At 37.4% G+C, this 22,238-nt stretch overlaps 1 protein-coding gene across 2 annotated transcripts; it reads right to left on the bottom strand.

The window, feature by feature from the left end:
• Positions 1-5,663: 5,663 nt before the first annotated feature.
• Positions 5,664-18,164, bottom strand: GNPNAT1 (glucosamine-phosphate N-acetyltransferase 1). Of its 2 annotated transcripts, XM_052647102.1 has the most exons (6): positions 18,063-18,164; positions 12,443-12,610; positions 11,426-11,488; positions 10,188-10,315; positions 7,553-7,614; positions 5,664-6,047 (listed from the first exon to the last, which is right to left on the bottom strand). In XM_052647102.1, the coding sequence occupies exons 2-6, from the start codon at positions 12,594-12,596 to the stop codon at positions 5,900-5,902; spliced, it is 555 nt and encodes a 184-aa protein (XP_052503062.1). In that variant the 5' UTR covers positions 12,597-12,610; positions 18,063-18,164; the 3' UTR covers positions 5,664-5,899. The 2 variants fall into 2 exon arrangements, with proteins under 2 accessions (XP_052503062.1, XP_052503063.1); XM_052647103.1 differs by lacking the exon at positions 11,426-11,488.
• Between the last annotated feature and the right edge of the window lie 4,074 nt (positions 18,165-22,238).

Genomic DNA, 22,238 nt, shown 5'->3' with positions numbered 1-22,238 from the left:
ACGTGTTTCTCTGCGACTTGTTGAGCAACATTTTAAGGTGTTGGACTTCTGCAATAGATGGCACTGATGGTTTCACTCCTTTTTTTTTTTTTAATTCTTTACAGTTTTATTATAAACCAAGAATTTTGGACTTGCAAAGAGGTATTATTGCAATAATGCACTTTTCATACTTGAAATTTATTTGTATGATATAAAGTTGTTACTTTAAACAAAATGCAAGTTAGGGGGATTTGTTTATAAAATCTGGGTAATTTATAACAAAAGAATTTCCTAAAGTTTGCTAAAAATTCATTTTATGTTCTACATAGTACATTTTTAAAATAATTTAACAGTTCAGTTTTATGATGGAGCCTCTTACAGAAACATTAACAAATGTAGGAATCTGCCACATTTCTTTTTTTAGTATAACTCAACAGTTTATCTTTTAATTTTTTAAACTTCTTGGTCCCTTATTAATAATCTTTAAATCATGACAGCCAACTGTCCTTATTTTAACATGATCCAAGCATTGCTTCCTTTCCTATTACCTTCCTAATTTTATTCTATAGAAAGAAAAAGTTTAATGAACAAAGGAAAATGTTTGCTTTATAATAACAGATGTTCACAAATACAAGGAGAGTTTTAAACTTTCAAGTGACTTTCCTTTATCATTCTTAAAAGTCAAATGTTCTATTTCTTCTTTTTGGAGTCGTGTAGCCCATTTTTTCTTTGTCCAAAATGGTTCTAAATATAAACCAATGTAGCACTATTTTTCCTAAACAAAGCCCAAAAAAGAAAAGTGCCTTGCCTCATTAGAAAAAATAATAAATCCTTATGACCTCTAAATTAGTATGTAGAACAGTAAAAAGTTTTGAACATTTTTCTATAATTTTTTTAATGATAAATTGATTTAAACTGAAAGTCTTAAGGCTTGAAGAAACTTGAGTAAATTATTTGAAATATGGGACATTTACTCCTTCATTTTATGTTGTCTTAATGATTCTGTGAGATTGTTCTGGCTCAGACAGTAACTTTTCTTTGAGGATGCATTTTTTGTAGAAAAGTGATTGTGGAAGACTTCAGTGTATACAAATTAGTGTTGTAATCAGTTCTTTACATTGAGTTAATCCAAATTTCCCCCATAATTTGCATTAGCAAAGTCACTTTATGGATCCTAGGTTCTCCATATTTTTATTTATACATATAAAAATTGTTCTTAAAAAACATTTTTACTATTTTAAGTATGATGTTGGGGAGGAGAGGAGTGTTTTAACTTTTTATAATTGATGATTTAGGGTAGCACAAATGAAACTCCTTTGTATTTCATTTTTCTCAGTCCTCTCTTGAGGTGCTTTACTGATGAGAGTGATTTCCATACCTTCCTTTGATACCAAGAGGTACCACATAAGGTAACCTATTATACCAACTTACCTACTTTGCTTTCCTCCCTGAGGTGAAATAATACAGGAAAAGTTTTTTTATCCAGCATAACAGGAGAGTGGAAGTGAATCAAAACTGCTTTGTTAATTAAGCGTTAATTCTGTTGACCCAGATGGTTTTCTTCTGATTTCTCTTCCCTTCCCCTATTTTACCACCCTAAAAACAGCATATTGTCAATCCCTTGAGGTCTTGTATTCTGTTGTATCATTGGTGTGTTGTATCATTGGATGTGCTGGTCTAATATAGTCAGGATTTGCACTGAGTGTTCAGAAATTCCAGTTGGTAAAAGTGCCAGATAACACAGCTTCCCTGTATATAGATTACTATTGGGTAGGTCAGCAAAGACTCTTTTGCAAACTAATAATCTATGATGCTCCTTCCACAAAAACTGCTTAAAAGAATCTTCATAATAGTCCATTTAGGTTTTAAAAATGAGGCAGTTAAGATTTTCTAAATTAATTTCTTAAAATATACATATCCTCTCTAGTAGTCTGGCCAAGAATACAGGTTTGGTTATTGAATTATATTCGGTGATTTTCCACTTTTAATCACTGTAATTTTTATGTTGTCACTAAAGTGCCTGCCCAGCACTGTAAAGACTCTCACAGACACTAGAAAAAGGGACTTCATTTTCTTGAGTACAAATTAATATGGACAAAAAGTTTATTTTTTCTTTCATATAAGAACACTGCAAGTTTTTTTTGAGTATATTCTTCCATCCAGTGTTCAACTGGTTCTTCTGGTAGCTCTTCCTATTCTTTTTATTTGGTTCCGTTTCTATAATTTCTCTATTTCCTTTGATATTTTGTGATAGCTAATTATAGTACATCCAACCAATCATTTATTTTATAGAATATTTGAATAATATATGAGTGACTCAGCACCCAATTATAAGCATTAAATATTAATCTGGGCACAGAATTTAAAATATCACATCAGAACATAGGAGAACTGCTTTATTGTCCATTTTGAAAGTATGAAACTTAAATATTGAAAATATTCAACTAGAATAGCAGTATTTTTACCTTGTAATTTCAGTCCATTGGTCTGTGTTAATTTCGTATCAGGTATATAAAGAGCAGTTACCTTTGTTTATTCGTATCTACTCTGTGGTGGAAATGTTAAACCATGATAGCTTTTGCTACCAACTTTCAACCACTTAACTTTCAGAGCAGTATATTTGTTTTGGGAGGATTTTGTGCTTCATCTGAGTTTAGAAGTAATGTCAGAAAATGTTAAGCATGTCCTTTTAAAGAAAATATAAGGTTTCTAATTGTCTTATTACCATGGTAATTTAAGTGAATTTAGAAGTATTTAACTGCAATCTTGAATTATAAAGTTGGGATGCATATATAGAGATATATATCAAAATCTCAACTTGATGTAAAGTAAATGAGCAGTTACCTGGCGGATTTTTTTTTTTTAAATAACTGTTTAATCCATAATTCCATAACAGACTTAGCTTCACCTCAATATTTTTGTCCATTCATCAGTGCTCCAATAAGAAAATGATAGGAAATAGCTGAAAATTACTAAAAGATTTTATTTTTTTTTATTTATTAGAAAAATAAGTTGCTAGGGTCTTTGAATGCTGGATTTTTTTTGTCTTACCCATCCATGGCAGCTAAAAAAAAAAAAAATCACTCAAAATATTCAGGTTTACATGTTAGCTCTCTCTCATAGGGAGTTGCCATACCTCACAGTTCAAAGTGTATTCTATAGATCAGTAACATTATACTGACATGTAATTGCAATTTACTATGCAGCAAAAATGATTCAAGAAGAAAAATAACCTACAGTGTCTATTTACCTTTGTATAGACAATTGCTTAAGTTACTCTGCTTTTAACATTTGTACTTGGATAAAATGCTTATTATGTATGTATAGGAATGTCACAGTGCAAGATGCTGCTAGCTCAGGCACAAAGTATTAAAATTATTTTGTGAAGATTGGTGGTTGTATTAAAACTGTTGTGCCATTATACCTCAAAAAAGATTGAAAAGTTCATTTGTACTGCTTATGCCATAACCGCTTTACTTAGATTGTTGTCTTCTAGGTGAAAGTAACCCAGTTTTAATCCCGCACACTGATTAAATATGAAGGACAAATGAACATTGGAAATGAGAAGCACTTAAGGGTATTTTCTAAAACATTGTGATTACACACATAAAAATTATAGTCAGTACAGGGAAGTCCCAAGTTTAGGCTCAAGATATTTTTTAATGATTATTTGAACAAGTTTGGAGTTGAAAGTGAGGGAATTTGTGTCTGAAGGAAGAGGTAAGGCCATTCATAGAACAGCTTCCAGCTCATTTAAAAAAATACTTCTTGCTTTTAGTTTTCCCCTTGTTAGCCTACCTACATAATATCCTTCATCAAATCTGAGATGTCATCATCAGCATCACTACACCATCTTTTTGATCCCACTAAAAGGCAAAAATATTGCTGAATAAATCATGACAAACCATTGATCATAAAATGCATCCAGATTTCGAAATGTTACATGTAAAAAAAGATGTGCGTTTTAGTCAGTAAAATACAAATATATAAAACACATGGAGCAAAATAAAAATCACAACTGCCACTTGATTATACCTTTTCAAAAGTGAAGAGTACTCAAAAATGTATTACTGAAATGTATCTATGCAGTTTTTTTCATACTCAAGTTTACCCACAGGATGCCTTAGTGAAATCAAGCTTCTCTGGTTAACTAAAGCTAAATGCAGATCATCAATTTCCTCAGTGACACAATTTTTATATGTTATACCTTACCTACAACTTTTGTTTCCTATGGGGGGAATTCAAGATAAGACCGTAAGAACATTATTTAAAGGGATTTATTGAAATAGCCACCTTGTAGTTTTACTTCACATTGTTTAGTGGTAAGAAATGTAATAAAACATTTGCCTTTTACTAGGGTCCCACCCCCACAGCCACACAGGGATCTTAGCTCCCCAACCAGGGATCAAACCCATGCCCCCTGTACAGGAAGCAAGGAGTCTCAACCACTGGACCACCAGAGAAGTTTCTATTAGGGTTATTTTTTAACATGGGTTTTTAAGTACCAGGATATACCTAATAAAGCTACTGTTACCAAGGTTATAGGACTCCTTTTTCTTAAAAAGCAAAATTTAGTTTTGTTGCTTTCACTAGGAACACACCAGTTCATCTGCCTAGGTCATCAGCAGGTAAGTAGCACACCTTCTATTAGTAAAGAATTTCTATTATTTAGAAAGTTAACTAGCTTTACTGCATGGAGGGAAATATGAAATCTAGTTGAAGCAGGTGTGAGTCAACAGGATGAGAAACAGGTGGTTTTTACTTTCTATTCACCTTTTACAAAGTACACAAAATTAAAATTTTACTAACCCTGACTCGACCTAATAATTTCAACAGACAACTCAAGAAAAGCACAGGAAACATTAGGATTCTAACAAAATTATTCATATGAACAGGTTTAATGTAACATGGAATGCAGAAGATAAGAACCAGTAGTGAAGTATCTAATTCTTATTTCAACTTAAAAATAAAAATTAAAATCAAAATAGGATAGTGACCAGAATAATAGTACCATTATAGTCACATTAAATAGAAAAGCTTTCATCAACATCTTAAGGATGTAATAAATGCAGTCGGATACATTTCAAAATGTTCCACAACTTTGTAAACCATTTTTCATACAAATGTTAGAAGACAGGCTTTGGACACCCCATGGAAAGATGAGAAATAAGGTTAGAAATATATAATATACCAGATTTATTTACTAACTCACTGTTAAAAAGTACCTTATATTTTTCTTAGATATTTAAACAAATGAATATTATATTTCACATATAAGACAGGTAGTAAGTACTTCAGCTACATTAGAATTATAACAACTTTTAGGTGTATATTTAATTGTCACATTTTAAAAGTTAATCTTCATTTCTACTTCTTTTAAAGGCTCACCAGGTTGTCTGCCAGTACAGTATTAGGATTGGCAAATGTTGGACTGTACTACATTTAGTTATATCTAACATCCAATTTCATGTAACGTGAAATGACACACCCTTAACTGGTATTTAGATATATTTCTTTGAAACAAAAATACTAATTTTATGAATGTGATAAGAAACAATCTTATTCACTGTATGCTTTTTTCTTTTAATGAGCAGTACAGATAGCAGACACATAACTCCTTACTACCTATACTCTGACCACTAAGAAATGAAGCCAAACTTTAGAAAAATACAATGCAAGAAAAGATTCAAGTTAAAAATATACTCCTTTGGTTAAAAATCATCCCCTTAATAATTTATTTGTAATCTAAACTCAGCATGTCCCACCAGCCCAAAGTAATCTTCTAAGTGTCATTATACTTGTATCACAATCCAGTATTTATAGAGGTCACCTGGTTGCAGCAACAAAATATTTTAACTCAAGGAAGAGCGTATAGCCTTGCTGCATCAGCTCCTTTGACAGATGTCTTTCTTAAAAGATTTTACTTTAGAAACCTCCGGCACATGTAGTTTTCTTCGGATACTGTATATCCAAACTTTTTGTAGAAACCAACATTTTGTGGTAGACATTCCAGGGTAATCTTATAACAGTTCAGTTTCTTGCTTAGCAAAGTAAGGGTTGATAATAACCTGAAATTTTAAAAAGGGTTGGGGGGAGAGGCATAGAGCATTTGTTAATAAAAACGGATATTAATAACAATGTGAGTGAACAGTTTACAAAACTTTGTTTACATTACAAACAGGTTTATATTATGGCCTTTCTCACTATATTCATTTAAAATTCAAGTTACAAATATATAAAGCATTTAAATCACCCAAAGCATTTTATTTTGTTCCAGATATACTTTATGTAGTAATCTCTGGTCTATTAATAAACAGAAAACTCACCCCAAACCCTCTTTACAAGTAGATTTTAAAATTAATGTTAACACCAAAGACTGGCAGCCTTTTAAAAAATATGGCCAAAATTAGTCTTTGTATCTAAATTCCATTCATACTATTTAGTCAGTGTTGAATAGTCAAAACTGTTCAGTCAACATTCCCACATAAAGTGGATAAATAATTGCTTTGTTCTTTATCATTGTAAAAGCTACCTAAATATCTGTGAAAGAATGTATCAGGTTACCTATGGATTTAGTCTAATTAATATGAAGCGGAAACAAAAACACATACATCTTTATAAATCCTTAAAGAATCCAAACCAAGTATAAAAATGTGATTCTAACCGCCTTAAGGAGAGAAAACTAGGAATTTCTCATGTTGCCCATATAGGAAAAAACCTCATCATTCTGAAGACGGAACCTCTTGCTTGAAGTTACACAATTATAAAAGGTATGGCTAAGTGAACATGCACCAGAAATACTAGAAATTGGTCTCTTTTTGTTCACTGAAGTGAAGTCGCTCAGTCATGTCTGACTCTTTGCTACCCCATGGGCTGTAGCCTACCAGGCTCCTCTGTCCATGGGATTTTCCAGGCAATAGTCCTGGAGTGGATTGCCATTTCCTTCTCCAGGCGATTTTCCCAACCCAGGGATCGAACCCAGGTCTCCCGCATTGTAGACAGACGCTTTACCATCTGAGCCACCAGGGAGGATATTTGATAGGTATCAAATACTTTGACTAGTATCTAGCACATGTGCTTAATATTTACTGAGTGAATTCCTTAAAACTCAGAAAATATTTAAAAGTAAATTCTAACCTGTGAAAGTTAAAAGACTTAGATAAATGTATAGAGGATTATACAGTGTAAGGCCAGTTCAGTATATGGTTCTAAAGGTCATATGACTGAGAACATGTCCTTTGTTTTTAAATATGATAGACAAATTACTTGACTCACCAAAAGTTTCTTCCTAGTAATATGAAAAAGTACTACTATTAAAAGTTAATAACTTTAAGGTGTTGGCTGTTTTAACAGTACAGTTCCAATTTCCAAACTTTATGGCAAAAATTATATATAAAAATACTTTTCATTAAATTCAGTCTAAGCTATAGAGTGAGAATGGGTTCATAATTAATGAGGCTTAAAAAACTTCAAACAGGGAAACATTTTTAACAAGTATCTTGGCAAGGAAATGTAAACTGAAACACAGAGAGTAGCTACTTTATCTAGGGTTACCTTGTTTCTGCCTACTTACAATTTGCCAAGCTGCTTTCCTCTGCATTCATCACTAACAACAACATCTTCTACTCGTCCTCTCTGAAAATATTTACAATGTTTAAAAGAGTAAGCATGTAGGTTTTGTTTTTAGTTAAATCAACAAATGATGGTAAGAATTCATTGATAAATAAATGTTTTATAAACCTTAACTTCAAAAATTGCAAATTTTTTAACTTATTATAGAGGAAATAATACAGTGAATCAATTTGTGACCTAATTCACCCATATCCTGAAAAATCCCATCCCATTATTTAAAAACAAATCTCGGAATCCACATCACCAAAATGTAATCTTGTTATTAAGGTACTACATCCACTATCCTATTCCTGCTTAAAAGCAATTTATTTCAGACATACAAATACAGTATACTAATTTCTAGTACAGAAACCACACCAAAATTCATACCTCACAGAATACATTCCAAGTGTTTCAATCATATTCTCATTGAGTTATCTAGATCTTGTTTTCTTTACTATTTCCTGTGAATCATGAGGAGTGAAGGGACTCTACAGGCATTAGAAGGGTCATGATTAGAACATATTATTCTGAACCTTTTACCAGTGGGAAACTTATGGGAATTTGTGTTAATGCAGTACATTCCAAGTGTCATTTTTGAAAAAAATTAGCATTAGTGATTCCAAACATTACTGCCAAATTCCACAATGCTGACTTGATTTCTCTACGTCTATACCAGTTCTCTTCAAGAAGATTAGAGATTAAAAGGGAACATATCATGCAAAGATGGGCTCGATAAAGGACAGAAATATTATGACCTAACAGAAGCAGAAGATATTAAAAAAGAGGTGACAAGCATACACAGAAAAACTGTACAAAGAAGATCTTTACAACCCAGATACGATGGTGTGATCACTCACCTAGAGCCAGACATCCTGGAATGTGAAGTCAAGTGGGCCTTAGAAAGCATCACTACGAACAAAGCTAGTGGAGGTGATGGAATTCCAGTGGAGCTATTTCAAATCCTGAAAGATGATGCTGTGAAAGTGCTGCACTCAATATGCCAGCAAGTATGGAAAACTCAGCAGTGGCCACAGGACTGGAAAAGGTCAGTTTTCATTCCAATCCCAAAGAAAGGAAATGCCAAAGAATGCTCAAACTACCACACAATTGTACTCATCTCACACGCTAGTAAAGTAATGCTCAAAATTCTCCAAGCCAGGCTTCAGCAATATGTGAACCATGAACTTCCTGATGTTCAAGCTGGTATTAGAAAAGGCAGAGGAACCAGAGATCAAATTGCCAACATCCACTGGATCACTGAAACAGCAAGAAAGTTCCAGAAAAACATCTATTTCTGCTTTATTGACTATGTCAAAGCCTTTGACTGTGTGGATCACAATAAACTGTGGAAAATTCTAAAAGAGATGGGAATACCAGACCACTTGACCTGCCTCTTGAGAAATCTGTATGCAGGTCAGGAAGCAACAGTTAGAACTGGACATAGAACAACAGACTGGTTCCAAATAGGAAAAGGAGTATGTCAAGGCTGTATATTGTCACCCTGCTTATTTAACTTATATGCAGAGTACATCATGAGAAATGCTGGGCTGGAAAGAGCACAAGCTGGAATCAAGATTGCCCGGAGAAATATCAATAACCTCAGATATGCAGATGACACCACCCTTATGGCAGAAAGGGAAGAGGAACTAAAAAGCCTTTTGATGAAAGTGAAAGAGGAGAGTGAAAAAATTGGCTTAAAGCTCAACATTCAGAAAACGAAGATCATGGCATCCGGTCCCATCACTTCATGGCAAATGGATGTGGAAACAGTGAGAGACTTTATTTTGGGGGGGGCTTCAAAATCACTGCAGATGGCGACTGCAGCCATGAAATTAAAAGATGTTTGCTCCTTGAAAGAAAAGCTATGACCTACCTAAACAGCCTGTTAAAAAGCAGAGACATTACTTCACCAGCAAAGGTCCATCTGTTCAAAGCTATTGTTCTTCCAGTAGTCATGTATGGATATGAGAGTTGGACTATAAAGAAAGCTGAGAGCCAAAGAATTGATGCTTTTGAACTGTGGTGCTGGAGAAGACTCTTGGGAGTCCCTTGGACTGCAAGGAGATCCAACCAGTCCATCCTAAAGACCAGTCCTGGGTGTTCATTGGAAGGACTGAGGCTGAAACTCCAGTACTTTGGCCACCTCAGGCAAAGAGTTGACTCATTGGAAAAGATCCTGATGCTGGGAGGGATTGGGGGCAGGAGGAGAAGGGGACGACAGAGGATGAGATGGTTGGATGGAATCACCGACTCAGTACACAGAAGTTTGGGTGAACTCCGGGAGTTGGTGATGGACAGGGAGGCCTGGTGTGCTGTGATTCATGGGGTCGCAAAGAGTCAGACACGACTGAGCGACTGAACTGAACTGAACTGTTACCAGTTCTAACACACACAACAATTCATATTAATAACATTTTCTGTCTCACAACTCTTAAGAGAATGGGAAAATGACTAAGTGATTTCTAGAAGCAAAACTATTCCAGGCTATATTTTGCTCTCATTTTGCAGTAAAAAGCAGTGGGAAAACAGACTTGTCTGATGGAAACTCGAAGTTGATATCCATTTTACTCATAAGCGTTAATGTGAACACATACCTTAGCACAGGAATGGATGAATTTATGTTCTATTATCAGAGTTGCTGTAGCAACTATCTGGCCTAAAGTTACATCTTCCACAACTGTAACATAGTAATCCCCAGATTTCTTCATATGCTCAAAAGATTCTGTGGAAATTGGAAAAGAGTGTTATATAGACATTAAACTTTATTAGGTGCCAAAAAAAAAAATACTAGAATTATCTGAAATAATTTAATGAATATTTAAAGCTATTTTACTACAGTAAATTACAACTTTGTGTCTAGAGAAAATGTCAGTTATTAAGAATGACCATGTATTTGAAACATCAGCAGTCAGTACTGAGTAGAACATAGTACATACATTTCAAAGATCTACTAGCAGAATGAAGGAAGGTTAATACAGCTATTTTACAATCTGATAAAGTAGTTTTCAATTTTCCTTTTGTGATCACAAGTGTTTCATGATTACATGACCCATTTTAGAAATACAATCATCATCTTTGTTTGCTTTGAAAGCACCCTATGAAACATAAAAAATAAGTCTCCATTTCCCAGTAATTTTTCCAAAGCCAGTTAGCAAATAGGAGCAAAAATGGAATAAATCGCTTCCCCTCAGACTGACTTATATTGATGAAATAACAATTTCTCATCTAATATTCCCGCAAAGAAGAATTTCAGAATAAAAGCTGAGCCCAAGAGTATTAACATACTGTTTATTTCCACAGTTATATTCTAGTAATGGGTCTGAAATAGGAAGAAATAGATTCAAAGAAGGAAAACAATGACAAAATAATAACCTTCATTTCAAGAGGGTCATATAGAGTACAAAATAAAATTACCTATTGAAGAAAATGAAGAAGATATGAAGACAGTGTTAAGAGCACTGGATAGAGTTAGGAAGGTTGTAGTCTTTTCCTTACCAACAACTCCCTGTGATTTTGGGGAAGTCAATTGACCTTTCTGGATTTCTATCCTCACATATTTTTATTACATTTTTTGATGATGAAATTTCTCTGCCACCCAGGTTCTATGCTATAGTAATAATCTAAAAATACCAGGTATTTTGTAAAACAGTAGTAGTTACTTTTGGATTCTAGAATAGATTGGCCACATTAAACAAATAATAGCTAATTTGTTAACTGAATATTTTCCAGCTATTTGAATAAAACAAGCAGACTGAACAGAGTTTGAAACAAAAATAAAATCTTGTTTCCCTTTATTTCTTTTTCTTCAGGAAAAAGAGGCTGTAGGACTTACTCATAAATTGTTCTGGGTTGACAACTCCAGTCTCTGTCAGCTGACCTAGTACCTTAAAAAAACCTAGTTTTGAAAAACAGATTTCAAGTCATGAGAAGAGCAAATATATATTAAAAGAAGCAATGTGTCAAGCTGGTGGGCATTATTTTTTCAAAACTTTCTGTAATGAACCATTCTTATTTTAAAAGATTAAACAAACCCATTCTTTCTATATAATCAATATGTAAAACAATAATAGATTTTACTAATGTTTTTGCCTGCATAAGATTTTTGGAATAGTGCTGACCTTAAGACTCAGTATATAGAACCAGCATATACAGTTTTAAATGTAATTTGCAGTAGATTCCATGTAAGGGATGTCAAATTTTCCCAAAGATGTGCTTTGGTTTTACTTAAAAATGCAAGATTTTCATTATGACCAAATATTATATTATTTGTAAAATACAATATTGTTGAGACAACAGTTTTTTTAAAGATTACTGATTAATGTTATGTTAACATGAACAGCATGGAACTTTGGGAATCTTAACTTTTATATACTGAAGAACTGATTTGACCAAAATAACTTAAGATTTCCTGACAAAAGAAACTGTAAAAAATTGATTTTTGATTACTGAAATTTAAGGATATTGTTTTGGAGAATTTAGATATTAAAAAAAGGAATACATGTAGACAAAACCTTTTGCAACTATCCAAGGCAAATTATCTTCATTCTCATTTTCCATCCAGATTTTTAGAGAAGATTCTTAACTTTTGTGTCATTATACAAGGTTAATTTCCCCCTTTTGGCTGCTTAATTAGGAAGGAGCACTGTTCTATATAAGTGGTGTAATACAGTACTGTAGTACACTAATATCTGGCCTATACACATTGTAATTAAGTTCTCAGTCACTTTAAAATTCAAGCACAAAAAAGTAATATGAAAGTCAAATATTTAAAAAAATTATCAGCATCATCATGTATGTGGAAAAAATGCTAACTGTAAGTCTAACTAGCATTTGTAAACTGAGCCCATACCTCTGTTCAAATCAGCAGTACAAAGAGGCCTCAAAACCAAACCTTCTCCAGGATGTGTTGGGGAAATGGCTGGAGAAAATGTAGCTGTATTCTGACTCCAGTCCACTTCTTTGAGTAGACTTGGGTCAAACATAGGAGTTTCATCAGGTTTCATCTTTGCAGTAAGATCTAAAACAAAATTTTAAATGTTAAGGCATTTTATTTAATAGAAAATTTTTGATTGGCAAGATTGTCAATTTGTTAATAAAAATAAATGGCACTTAGGAAAATCTTTAACAGGTATGCAAGATACTTATTTTAGTCTATCCTGAATGTAACATCAAATGCCACAGCTAGAGCTATATAGAAAACTGAGAAATTCTGTCATATAGTAAATGAATGACTAAATTTAGAAGTTGTTACACTTTTAAACTCCATTTTTCTAACAGGACTTTTAAAACATTTTTTCCTATGGGCCAGTGCTACTAGCGTAGCATTTTGAATAACTGACTTTTAAATGACTTCCTTTATTTTTTTTACATTACTGGATTAAGGAATAATTTGTTGGTTTTATCTGATACTAAGGAAGACTACTGAGGATGTACCTTTAAAAAAAAATATGAACCATGAAGAGAATTCACTGGAATATTTGGTCTCAGCTATGATAAATTCACACTAAGTATCTATTGGATTTTGTTTTGATAGCAGGTTTTCTAAAAATCTAGAAGTTGCTCAGCTGCATCTAAGCAACTTTTTAAGAATAGCCTGTGTTTTTCATGCTACTGAAAAATGATCAATTATGGTATTTTTCTCTCTTTTTTGAACATTCAGAAATGGTCAGGTTCTTATTAGGTGTAGTCTTAATAAAACTGAAACTAAATGAAAGCTATAATGCTAGAATGAAAATCATGAAGCATAGAAATGGGGGGGGGGGGGGGGGGGGCACAGTTCTGTAGAAGAGGGTTGCTGGAGGAAACAGTCTTCCAAACAACTACTAGGAGACTGTGTGGTAACACTAAACTTTCATTTCTAACACCACACCCAGTTAACAGAAGCCAGAGTTGATCCTTGAACAGCACGGGTTTAGGGCGCCAATCCTCCATGCTGTCAAAAATGCACAGTAGAAAATTCGCATACAACTTGTACTCTGCCCTCTGTATCTCTGGTTCTGTAACAGGGGATTCAACCTACTTTGCAATGTGTAGAACTGTAATACTACTGAAAAAAATCTGTGGGTAAGTGGATCCTTGAAGTTCAAACCCATCTTATTAACGGTCAACTGTATTCTATTTGATACCTGCCTCTAGTTCTTTGAAACAAAGAATTTAACGACAAATCTATGTATATGCATAATATACTACCATAAAGCAATACAGGAAAAAATTAAAGTCCACTTAATAACAGAATAACTTCCCCCAATAACACAACTTCCAGATGTTTTCATTTCATAAATCACAGTATGTCTAGGGGCAACAATTTTTAGCTTTTCCATAAAGCTAGATTATATTGTATAACCCAATGTAACTATATAGGGAATGCTGCAATCTAGCAGAGGCTTTGGGAAGGTAGTGTGGTGTAATAATAGCAGTTATTATTTGTTCAGCACTTATGTGCCAGGCATTGTTCAAAGAACTTTACACATTACTGACTCACTGTAATAATCCTAGAGTACTGAAGATGATTATCTCCATGTTAACAGATGAGGAAATGCAGGTGTAGACAAGTAACTTGCCCAAGGTCACAAAATTATAATAGCAAAGCTGAGACTGAAACCTAGACAAGGAAAGACCACAAGCTCTAGAGTCAGACCTGATATTCAGATGTCAACTGTCTGATCATGGCTATGTAAATTAAACAATGTTTCTTCATTTGTAAAATGGAGATGAAACTGTTGAAGAAATGGCTTAGTGTATACAAACACCTGACAGTGGGTCGCACAGTACGTGCTCAACAAGATATAATTTAGTTAGCTACTAATTTAAAATTTATTTTTTTATATGTTCATGTTAACTTTTCTAACATATATTTGTATTTTTTCACTTTTAATTCATGAGTCATACTGCTGGGTACAGCGGCTACAACAAGGTTATGCTTATGTTAAACTGAAAACATTCTTGGAAAGGAAGAAAAAACTTGCTCTAAACACTATGCTTGGATCTAAGAACAGTAAGGAAAGGAAATTGTGATGATTAAAACAATCATTCAGGGACTTCCTGGGTGGTCCAGAGGCAAAGACTCTGAGCACACAATGCAAGGTGCCCAGGTTCAATCCCTGGACAGGGAACTAGATCCCACATGCTTCGACTAAAGATTCCGCACACTGCAACTAAGACCCGGTGTGGCCAAATAAATACATATTAAAAAAATAATCATTCATAAAATTTAACCAGCTTATGGTCTATTTGGGGACTTCCTTTGTGGCTCAGCAATAAAGAATCCACCTGCAAAGCAGGAGATGCAGGAGACTTAGGTTTGATCCCCAGGTCAGAAAGATACTCTGGAGGGGCATGGCAACCCACTCCAGTTTTCTTGCCTGGAAAATCCCATGAACTGTAGTTAGACATGACTAAAGCGACTGAGCACACACCCAGGGTTCATTTGAAACAGGTTTTTTTAATAAGTAATTTAAGTGCGTGCACTTTATTTGTCCCAGGTAATTGGGCCCCTGAAGCTCTTGAGTACTCTAATCTGAAAGAAGGGGCTTCCCTGATAGCTCAATTGGTAAAGCCACCACCTGCAATGCAGGAGACCCCGGTTCGATTCCTGGGTTGGGAAGATCCTCTGGAGAAGGGATAGGTTACCCACTACAGTATTCTTGGGCTTCCCTTGTGGCTCAGCTGGTAAAGAATCTGCCTGCAATGGCCTACATAATTCCATGGACTGTTTAGTCCATGGACTGTTTAGTCCATGGGGTACCAAAGAGCTGGACATGAGTGAGCCACTTTCAGTTGGTAAAGAATCAGCCTACAATGCGGGAGACCAGGGTTCAATCCCTGGGTCAGGAAGATCCTCTGGAGAAGGGAATGGCAATCCACTCCAGTATTCTTGTCTGGAGAATCCCAAGGATAGAGGAGCCTGGCAGACTACAGTCCATGGGTTGCAGGGTCGTACATGACAGAGCGACTAACACAAAATTTAGTCAAAGCAGCACTCATAACCTATATTTGGAAAATAAGAATTTCAGGCTAGTTAAAATTCTTAAAGCATTCTGGATAGAAATAAGAATCCATAGTCTTATCACAGTCAAAAATTAATATCAAAATGTTTATATGAGCTATTTTATAAGACAGAGCTGTCTCCCGCATTGCAGGCAGACGCTTTACTGTCTGAGCCACCAGGGAAGCATATTTAAGATTACCTTCTTTTATTTTACCATGTCCCCATGTAGTAAAATTCTGTTCAGTTCAGTCACTCAGTAGAGTCCTACTCTTTGTAAGCCCATGAATCACAGCACGCCAGGCCTCCCTGTCCATCACCAACTCCCGGAGTTCACTCAAACTCACGTTCATCGAGTCAGTGATGCCATCCCGCCATCTCATCCTCGGTCATCCCCTTTTCCTCCTGCCCCCAATCCCTCCCAGCATCAGTCTTTTCCAGTGAGTCAACTCTTCGCATGAGGTGGCCAAAAAAGTTTCAGCTTTAGCATCATTCCTTCCAAATTCTGTTGGTGTCTAATTTATTGAGGAAGTTAAAGTAAGATGTGATTTGACACTAAATTTCAAAAGATTTTAGAAAAGGGCAAAATTGTTAAGTTTGGTTTGCAAAAGATAATTTTCAGTGTCTTAAAGTGCCCCCAGGTACCACGTTAGGAATTTGAAGCCGAATTCCATCATCACTGGAGTCTTATTTGGGGTTTGGGGTTTTTTTGACCAGGGGTGGGGGTGAGGGGTGTGCTGCTTGTGGGATCTTAGCTCTCCAACCAGGGATCGAACCCAGCTCTACGGCAATGAAAGCACCAAGTTTTAACTGCTAGACTGCCAGGGAATTCCCTCGTTGGGGTCTTACTTTGAAAATTTTAGATTAATTTAAAAAAATGAACCCTAACCATTAAGTATTTCTCAAAAACCTGTTTACTAAGTTAGCATGTATTTAAAGGCCCATAATGCCTAAGATTAGCACAATAAATGCCTAGTGAATGAATAACAAATGGTATAAGACTTATCTGGAGCTCATTCAGAAAATCCAGAAGAAACAAAGATTTCCAAACTGCCACAAATTATATCACAAAAACCATACAGCAAATTCATTTTTACTAAGATCACATCAGTTGGTTGACCGTTCTTTGGACACAATTTCAACAGGTTTCTCACCATCTTTACTGATATACAAGGGGATGAGCTGCTGCTAGGAACAAGCAACTGAGAGCAACAAGTAATAGATACTGGGAATGAAGATTTCAGAAGTTGATATAAAAATTTAAAACAATCTAAGGTCAAATCTAAACGTCTTTATATCTCATGAGCTCTTGGAGCATTACTTTATTTAGTACACGGTTAAAGCAGGAAGGGGGACCTTGTGCTGTTTGAGACTTTGGGGATCGTCTACATACATTTCATAACAATTTCAATAATTGAATTTTGTTTGAACCTAAGAACACTTCATTTACTGATGATTTTCATAGGCCTGGCTATATTATGCAGTTACACTTCAGTTGATAATTTTAAAATTTCTTGATAGTTTGATTCCTATAATTTAGGCCTTATTCCCAGTCTATCCATGAGCAAGCTATAGCACGTGGAGCTTTCGGGACTTGACCTCAAGGTAATAGCCAATGAGTGAATCTTAAATCCTCCAATGTCGTTCTTGCCCTACAGTACCATACTCAGTAGAGGCCAATCTTTACATCATCGTGCCAGCCTGGGAGCTATCTCCCCTGTTCTAAAAAACGTCAGTGAATCCTGCCTAATGAAACTGACCTAAATGATTTCCTGAGATCCATTCTAGGATTCATTCACGAGTGTATATCCTAACAAGACTAGTCGCCCTTCAATTTTGTATGGCATTTTAAGAGTTCGATTTAGATAAATGTTAGCTCCTGTAAGAGAAGTCACAATACTTAGTGTCTCTAGAGGGTAGAATCCCCTGGAAGAGACAAAGGATGTCCGTCTTTTCCCACAGTGAAACCCCAATTTAATCAGTGCAGGAGGTGATCTTCGGAGCAGAACCAGGTCCTCAAGTGGCTCCTGACCGCCGTGGGGTGCTCCTCCGAAGGGAACGGGGGGCCAACGGCGTTCATGCCCATTTCAAAACCGAAGGCGGCAGAGACTATGAACAGCTGTCTCAATCCCCCACGTTAAAGCTGCCGAACGAAGAGTTAATTTCACCCTAGTCTCTGCTCCTGCCTTGCCAAGGCCACCTCCTGCATGGCTGGACCATTGGCCACCATCCCTAACCTCTGCTCCAGGCGTGCGTTCGCTCAACTTACTCCAAACTGCCCTCTACGCCCCCATGTGCACCCAGGTGGCGAAGATAAATGCCTTGATCCCCGAACGGAATCTGCCCCCGCCCCTCGCCGGGCCTAGCTCGCCTCGCCCGGGGGTAGCAGTCACACCTGTTTGATAAACCTGAAGGCAGGCCCAACCCGGCACTCAGGGCATCCGGTCCAGACCCGCTCTCTCTCCCGACCCCCAGACCCTCTCACCCGTAGAGGTCAGCAGTCTGCGCTCCTCTCCAGGCTCGACGGATTCTCACCCACCCGGGTACACTGCACTGGATCCGGATCCGGCTTCAGAGCCAGCCCCACCTCTTCCCGCCTCCCGCGCTACAGCCCGCTGCACCTCGGCCGCTGCGCTCGCAGCCTCCAAGACGTGGCAGCACCAACGCCTCCAGCCCGCCCCTGCCCGCTTACGCAGGGCCGCGAGCAGGGAAGGGGGAGGTGGCTGCGGAGGGGGCGGGGGCGAGACCCGGAGGGCGGAGCGGAGTGGAGGCGGGACCTGCGGCTGACGTCAGCACGTGGGGCGGGGGCCGGGAGCCGGTGGAGATTTCTCTGGGACTACAACCGGCCGGCACGCCGGGAGGAATCCTCATCTCGGCTCGCACCTCCTCGCTTGTCAGGCTCCCATTACAGCCTCGATGTCGCGGTTTAACTGGAAAATAATTTTGCCTCGGAATCAGCTAAGCACTGTAATGGTGACTAGGGTGTGTATCTTTGATTCGGAGACCGCAGTCTCAGCGCCTTCCCCTCTTGTTTGCCCCTTGTTGCACCTTCCCTTCAGAGTCAATTCATTCATTGATTAGGACTTCGGGTACTCACTGGAGGCTCGAAGCTCCTCATCCCCAGTTTTCGGAGTCACAGATCCTGCCTCTGTGAGGTGGACCCCCTGCATTCTACTCTAAGACTACGTTTTATTTCCCGCTCAAACCCTTTTTGGATGAACACGGTGACTCAGCTGCGGCGACTTTGCCTCCCAGAAGGCAATTGACAATGGGTGGTCATTTTCAGTCTTGAGTCTAGGAGAGAAGTGTTACTGGCCTCTCACATGATGATAGAGAGAGGCGTAGAAGTCAGGGACGCTGCTAAATGTCTTACAGTATACAGGACAGCTCCCCACAACAAACAATGACCTGGCCTGAATGTCAGTATTGCTAAAGTTGAGAAACCCTGGATTAGGATAAGAAAACTGACTTCTCTGACCTCCTACCTCCCAAGCGACTTACCTAACTAGCAGGTGTCCTCATTTCACAGATTGGGAAACAACTTCAGAGATGTTAACTGCTTTACATAACCAAAGTTATATAGCCAGTAGCTCTTCTTCCTTGTCTTGTATCATAAATTTAAATTTATCGACTATGTTTTTAATACTTCAAAGGATTAGCATTTTCTGCTTATTTGTGAGACTTAAATTTCAGATAACTTTCTGATTGATGTATTTCAAACCTTCAAATATCTCTATCCATCCTTGTTTTTGCGTTCATGTATACAAAACAATTAAGATATAAACAAAAGTAAACACTAATCTTAAGAAGGGGGCTTCCTAGGTGGCACTTGTTCAATTGCTCAGTCGTGTCCGACTCCTTAAGACCCCACGCAGCACGCCAGGATTTCGTGTCCTTCACCATCTCCCAGAGCTTGCTCAAACTCATGTCCGTTGAATTGCTGATGCCATCTAACCATCTTGTCTTCGGTCATCCCCATCTCCTCTTGCCTTTAATCTTTCCCAGCAATCAGGGTCTTTTCCAATGAGTCTGCTCTTCCCATTAGGTGGCCAGAGTATTGGAGCTTCAGCTTCAGCATTAGTCCTTCCAATGAATATTCACAACTGATTTCCTTTAGGATTGACTGGTTTGATCTCCTTGCAGTCCAAGGGACTCTCAAGAGTCTTCTCCAGCACCATAGTTTGAAAGCATCAAATCTTCAGTGCTCAGCCTTCTTAATGGTCCAACTCTTACATCCATACATGACTACTGGAAAAACCATAGTTTTGAATATACAGACCATATTTATTGGCACAGTAATGTCTCTGCCTTTTAATACACTGTCTAAGTTTGTCATAGCTTTTCTTCCAAGGAGCAAGTGTCTTTTAATTACATGGCTGCCATCACTGTCCGCAGTGATTTTGGAGCCCAAGAAAATAAAGTCTGTCACTGTTTCCATTGTTTCCCCATCTATTTGCCACGAAGTGATGAGACCAGATACCATGATCTTTGTTTTTTGAATGTTCAGTTTTAAGCCATCTTTTTCACTCTCCTCTTTCACTTTCATCAAGAGGCTCTTTAGTTCCTCTTCACTTTCTGCCATTAGGGTGGTATCATCTGTATATCTGAAGTTATTGATATTTCTCCCTGCAATCTTCATTCCAGCCTGTGCTCTATTTAGCCCAGCATTTCACGCGATGTACTCTGCATATACGTTATATTTAACTTATATAGCAAGGTGACAATATACAGCCTTGACGTCCTCTGTTCCCAATTTGGAACCAGTCCACTGTTCCATGTCCAGTTCTAACTGTTGCTTCTTGACCTGCATCGGAGAAGGCAATGACATCCCACTCCAGTACTCTTGCCTGGAAAATCCCATGGAGAGAGGAGCCTGGTAGGCTGAAGTCCATGGGGTCACGAAGAGTCGGACACAACTGAGCAACTTCCCTTTCACTTTTCACTTTCATGCATTGGAGAAGGAAATGGCAACTCACTCCAGTGTTCTTGCCTGGAGAATCCCAGGGACGGGGGAGCCTGGTGGGCTGCCGTCTATGGGGTCGCACAGAGTCGGACACGACTGAAGTGACTTAGCAGCAGCTTGACCTGCATGCAGGTTTCTCAACAGGCAGGTAAGGTGGTCTGGTATCTCTTGAAGAATTTTCCACGGTTTTTGTGATCCACACAGTCAAAGGCTTTAGCGTCATTAATGAAGCAGAAGTAGATGTTTTTCTGGAATTCTCTTGCTTTTTCCGTAATCCAACAGATGTTAGCAATTTGATCTCTGGTTCCTGTGCCTTCTCTGAATACAGCTTGTATTTCTGGAACTTCTCAGTTCATGTTCTACTGAAGCCTAGCTTGAACGATTTTGAGCATTACCTTGCTAACATGTGAAATGAATGTAATTGTGCGATAGTTTGAACATTCTTTGGCATTGCTCTTTGGGATTGGAATGAAAACTGACCTTTTCCAGTTCTGTGGCCACTGCTGAGTTTTCCAAATTTGCTGGCATATTGAATGCAGCACTTTAACAGCATCATCTTTTAGGATTTGAAATAACTCAGCTGGAATTCCATCACCTCCCCTAGCTTTGTTCTAATGATGCTTCCTAAGGCCCACTTCCCACTCCAGGCTGTCTGGCTCTAGGTGGCACTAGTGGTAAAGAACTTGCCTGCCAATGCATGAGATGTAAGAGACATAGATCCCTGGATCAGGAAGATCCCCTGGAGAAGGAAATGGCAACCCACTCCAGTATTCTTGCCTGGAGAATCACCATGGGCAGAGGAGCCTAGTGGCCTAAAATCCAAAGGGTCGCCAAGAGTTGGTCACAACTGAAAAAACTTAGCATGCGTGCAATCTTAAGAAACATATAACCTTGTTTTCTTTCAGACTTCTGGCCCTATGTTTACAACAAGTTCCTCCTGAGCAAAAGAACTCTGCGGATTTTATAATTTATCAGTGAAATAATCAATTACAAAATTGATCACAAACCACAGGAGTTCTAAGAGTTACCCCAGAAGATCTGCATTCAAGACATACTACTCCCTCATTGTACCATGAGAACCCATTTCTTCCTCAACAGTCAGATTCAGTCAGTCTGGCCAGTGACCCTCTTTTCTTTGACTGTCAAGATGAGCTCAAGGTAGCCCAGTGACAGTATCAACTTATAGTTTAATAGAACCATTGATGTGTCCTCTAGTGATTTTTTAATAGTTTCTTTTTAAAAAAAATAGAATTGGCATAAAACATTGTATTAAGTATTAGTTTTAGGTCTTCAACATGATGATTTTGATATATGTATTATATATATGGGGAAGTGATCACCACAGTAAATTTAGTTAACGTCCATAAACGTCACATTATTGCAAATTGTGTGTGTGATGAGAATTTAGGATTTGTTCTCTTAGCAACTTTCAGATATACAGTACAGTGTTGTTAACTATGGGCTTCCCGGATGATATAGTGGTAAAGAATCTGCCTACAATGCAGGAGATGCAAATTCAGTCCCTGAGTTGGGATCCCCTGGAGAAGGAAATGGCAACCCACTCCAGTATTCTTGCCTAGGAAATCCCATAGACAGAGGAGCCTGGCAGCCTACAGTCCACAGGATCACAACAGAATCAGGCACAACTTAGCAACTAAACAACAATTGTTAATTACAGTCACAATGTTGCTCAGTTCA

This window comes from Budorcas taxicolor, chromosome 10, assembly GCF_023091745.1.
Source record: "Budorcas taxicolor isolate Tak-1 chromosome 10, Takin1.1, whole genome shotgun sequence".
Taxonomy (NCBI): Eukaryota; Metazoa; Chordata; class Mammalia; order Artiodactyla; family Bovidae; genus Budorcas; species Budorcas taxicolor.
Note: the sequence above shows the minus strand (reverse complement) of the source record. Positions and strands in the feature narration are given on the sequence as shown.